This window comes from Fukomys damarensis, unplaced genomic scaffold (assembly GCF_012274545.1).
Source record: "Fukomys damarensis isolate Sample0158 unplaced genomic scaffold, DMR_v1.0_HiC HiC_scaffold_9, whole genome shotgun sequence".
NCBI lineage: Eukaryota > Metazoa > Chordata > Mammalia > Rodentia > Bathyergidae > Fukomys > Fukomys damarensis.
Window position 1 is genome coordinate 2,264,656 of NW_022900921.1, and position 3,909 is coordinate 2,268,564.

General features: G+C 58.9%; 1 protein-coding gene across 1 annotated transcript in view; it reads left to right on the plus strand.

Annotated features, from left to right (window-relative positions):
- The first annotated feature begins 1,645 nt into the window (after positions 1-1,645).
- Anxa6 (annexin A6) overlaps positions 1,646-3,909 on the plus strand; it is a 40,722-nt gene continuing 38,458 nt past the window's right edge. Inside the window, exon 1 of the mRNA XM_033761762.1 lies at positions 1,646-1,768. Coding sequence (XP_033617653.1) covers positions 1,739-1,768 — 30 coding nt within the window. The 5' untranslated portion in view covers positions 1,646-1,738. The remainder of the gene's footprint in view (positions 1,769-3,909) is intronic.

A 3,909-nucleotide genomic window follows, 5' to 3' on the forward strand; every position in this document is an offset into this window, starting at 1 on the left:
TAACCTTGAAGTCCAAGGGAGCAGTGGGCCCTTGGTCACACAGCTAAGAAGTGACAAAGCAAGCCTTCGAGCCCAGGTCTGTCTGCCTCTAAATCTACAGTCTGTCGCGATGTCACACCATGCCCTGTGACCCCAGGGGCAGAGCGCAACGCAGAGAGTGGCAGGGCTGCTGTCTCCGGGGTCCTCTTTCAGTGTGGCGGGGAATGGGGAGAACTGGGAACCCCGAGCTGGGACCAGGGTCCCCCACTGCCCCTCAGTTAGGCTCCACGTGGGTTGGGTTTGCTGTTTTTACTTTTCAAAAGCAACATGCAATCGGGCACGATGACTCATCCGGCAGTCCCAGCTACTCAGGAGGCAGAAGCAGGAGGATTTTAAATTGGAGACCAGCCTGGGCAGCTTAGCGAGTCCCTGTTTCAAAGTAAAATATAAAAAGTGCTGGAGATGCAGCTCAGTGCTCCCTGGGTTCAATCTGCAGAGCTTTGAGAGAAAGGAAAAGCAACACACAGGCTTGTTTAAAAAGAGATCAGCTCACAGGCTTGCGGAAACTCCCACGCGGCAGCCCTGTTTCTCTTCTCTCCCTGCCAGGGCCATTTAACTTTCATCTTTCGCCTTCATGCCGAGTGACCCCCCCCAGCCCCACACCCACCCTGCTTTCTCTTTCCCACGTGTCGCCTCTGTCACCCACAGTGCCCCCGTCCCTGTCCTGGAAACTCTCCAGACGCCCTTGTCCCATTCCCTGCCCGTGCGCACTAGAGAGCACCACGCCTCAGGAAAATGCTGGTCCCTGTGGCCCTCTGCCATCCTCCTTGCCTGCCCTGTGGCCCCCTCCGCTGCACCTGGCACTGTGCTGTCCTGATCGAGCTTTGTTTTTCTCTCTCTTCCTTTCATAGCCTGATATGTGCACTCGGTGATCATCTCCTTTTTCACTTTTTATTTGGAGACAGGGTCTTGCTACATCGCTAAGTTGCCCGGACTGGGCTCAGACTTGTGATCTGCCTGCCTCAGCTTAGCAAATCCCAGAGTGCTGGGATTGCAGGTGTGCACTGCCACCCTGGGCTTTGAATCTTTTTTACCCGCCGCCGTGTTCTCTGCCGAGCAGGGTCTGTGAGGAGTAGGTGGGGGAGCACTGGTCGTAGTACGCTGGGATCGCAGCCCTCAGAGGCGTGGCTGGGAGCCCTGTGTCTCCTCCACACAAACGCAAAGCCCAGCCTGGTGGGACGGAGGGCAGGCACGCCTGGAAAGTCCTGCAGGTCGAAGAGGGTCCCGCTCCAGCTCAGCGCTGCTCCCCAGACACCTCCCTCTCCCCAGTGTCCTCTCAAACAGTGCACCTGGCCTTGAGCCCGAGGGCTGCAGGCAGCTGGAATGGTGGGAGGGAAGGAATGGGCAGGGGCAGAGTGAGGCGGAAACTCATGGACTCTGTCTTCTCCCCAGGGGCTTCTGCTGCAGAACCCGAGACCATGGCCAAACCAGCACAGGTAAGGGGCCTCCCTCTCCTAAGCCTGTGTTCTGCCTTCCCGGGGCCCGGGATCCTCTAGGCTCAGGGCCTACACCCACTGAGACCTCGACACCTTCGGCCTGAAGGGTCAGGAGAGGGTCTCAGGTCCTCTTCACTGGGTCACCAATGACTCTGCAATATGCCGAGCAGAAGAGGATGCACACTGCTCACATGACTGGGAAGTACAGGACTTCAGATCTGGCTGGATCCAGGGACCCAGATAGTCGTTTTCTGTCTCTCTGAATGAGCTCCCTCTGGATGGCTCCGTCTTGGGTATGTTCTTTCCCTGGCACACCAGTCAATAGTAGCTCCAGGCATCCATTCCTGTCAGAGCAGACCAGGGAAAACAGAGCGCGTGACACCTGTAGCTGTTCCACGGGAAATCGGCATTTTGTCCTCCTTGGCTGGGTCTGAGGAACACGCCCTTCCTTGGAGCTAGGAGATGGAGGTGGTCTCGCCGGAGCCAGAAGTGGTTCCTAGAGAGGAAGTGGGTGCTGAGCAGGCAAGAAAGCCGTAGAGGGCCTTCACTGCTTCGGACTGGGACTGTCCCTGGCACACCCACTTTGGTTGAATTCCCGGCTTGGAAAACCCTGCCACTCTCTCAGGCTGTCTGTGACTCTGCAGGGAATCGAAGCACAGAGCCGAAATCCCTCTGAGTCAGGGTCTGTCTCAGGGTGGGCCTTGCTGGCCTCACAGAAGGGGTGTGGTCAGCAGGTGGCATTGAAAGGGACAGTAAAACTGAGGGACATCTGGCTTGGAACCACTTCGCCTGCTCCAGCCCCAGAGCTGCTGGCCGTGAAGTGTGAGGAGGAGCTTCTTTACCTCCTCGGGCCTCACTTTCCCCTCCTGAGGTGGCTGAACTCCACTAACTGAACTTTATCCCGGTTTCTGAGACCTGCTGGTCAATGGACTGGGGTCTGATGGTCTCACAGCTGGAGCAGAGCAGTGCATTATGGGATGTAGGCCCAGTGCCCTCAGAAAAGCCCTATCCCAGCCAGGTATGATGGTGCATGTCCTACACTCTAGTAGGCTGAGGCAGGAGGATAGAGCCCAGCCTGGATGACTTAGTGAGACCCTGTCTTAAAATTTAAAAAGCTAAAAAGCACTGGGGATGTAGCTTAATGTGAAGGCCCTGGGTTCAATGCCCAGGACTGACTGAGAAAAAGAAAAATAATCCCTCCTGTGGCCTCCCTGCCAGCCCCTGAGGAGAGCACTGCTCTTGGCCTCTGACCAGGAGGACAGAACAACTGTGGTCATGGGCAGCGCCCAGGACTGAATTCTTGCCGTTTCCCGTTTTCTGAGCACAGTCACAGAGCTCATCCTGAGAGCCAGTTCAGGCACAACTGGACGAGCCAAGTGGACGGGTTAGGTCCAGGGGAGCAGAGGGGCCGGGGTCTGGGGTGCAGATCTTTGGACTTCTGCTCCAGTCTCTCGGGCTGGCCGCCTGCCTGGCTGACTGGTGCTCTTCACTGCCAATGCCCTCAGCAGATCCGCAGGGGTCCCTCTCACGAGGTCATCCGCCCTGCCCTCTGGCAGGGGCAGTAGAGGAGCTCCGAACAGGCAGGAGGGCACCCACCAGGTGAGAGAGAGGGGAAGGTGGCCTGGGAGAGCTTCTCAGAGGGGGCCAGGGCTGAGGCATGATGGAGAGGAAGCCGGAAGGGAAGTCCGTGGCTTGTGAGTGAGGGACAGCAGTGCGGTCGGGGAGGAAGAGTCATTCGGATGCCTGGAAAGAGCCGCTGGGGAGGAAGGAGCTTGGGGAAGACGTCCTGAGGGGAGAGAGGTCTGTTTCCTTCCCCTGGGCTGGGAGTTGGGTCTCCTGCCTGCAGTTATTAACTCTGCTTCTAGTGCCCCACCCTGCCTTCGCACACATTCGTGCGAGCAAACACACGGCATTTGCACACTGCGAGTGTGTGCAGACTCTGCGTGCACTCAGTGCACTGCGCACTGATCTCCGGCCTGGCAGCCCACTCTCCACCCTGATCGTTGCGCTGTCCTTCCTGTCTCCTTTCAGGAGAGGGGAACTTGAGGCCCGCAGTCGTGAGGAAACAGTGCGGTCCTGGTGCAGACACTGTCTGGTGGCCGTAGGGTCGTGCCGTGTCAGGTGGTCATGGAGGAGCCCAGGGACAGGGCGCGAGGCCCAGGCTGGGAGCTGCAGACGAGGCCGCTGTGCCGGAGGCCTCTGCTGCGGTCGGACTGGTCCACCTGTGCCTGCAGCAGCCTGGGTGGGCCCCGGGGCTGGGCCGCTCCCCAGCTGGCACCGCGACCTGCTGAATATTTCAGGGTGGAAAGTCCCGGCTCTCTTCCGCTCTCCCCACCGCCAGCACCTGCAGCTGGGGTCCCACCTGCCAGAGGCAGTCTGGGCGGGTGCCTGGGAGACTGGGCGGCTGTACAGGTCCTCAGTGACCCAGAATTCA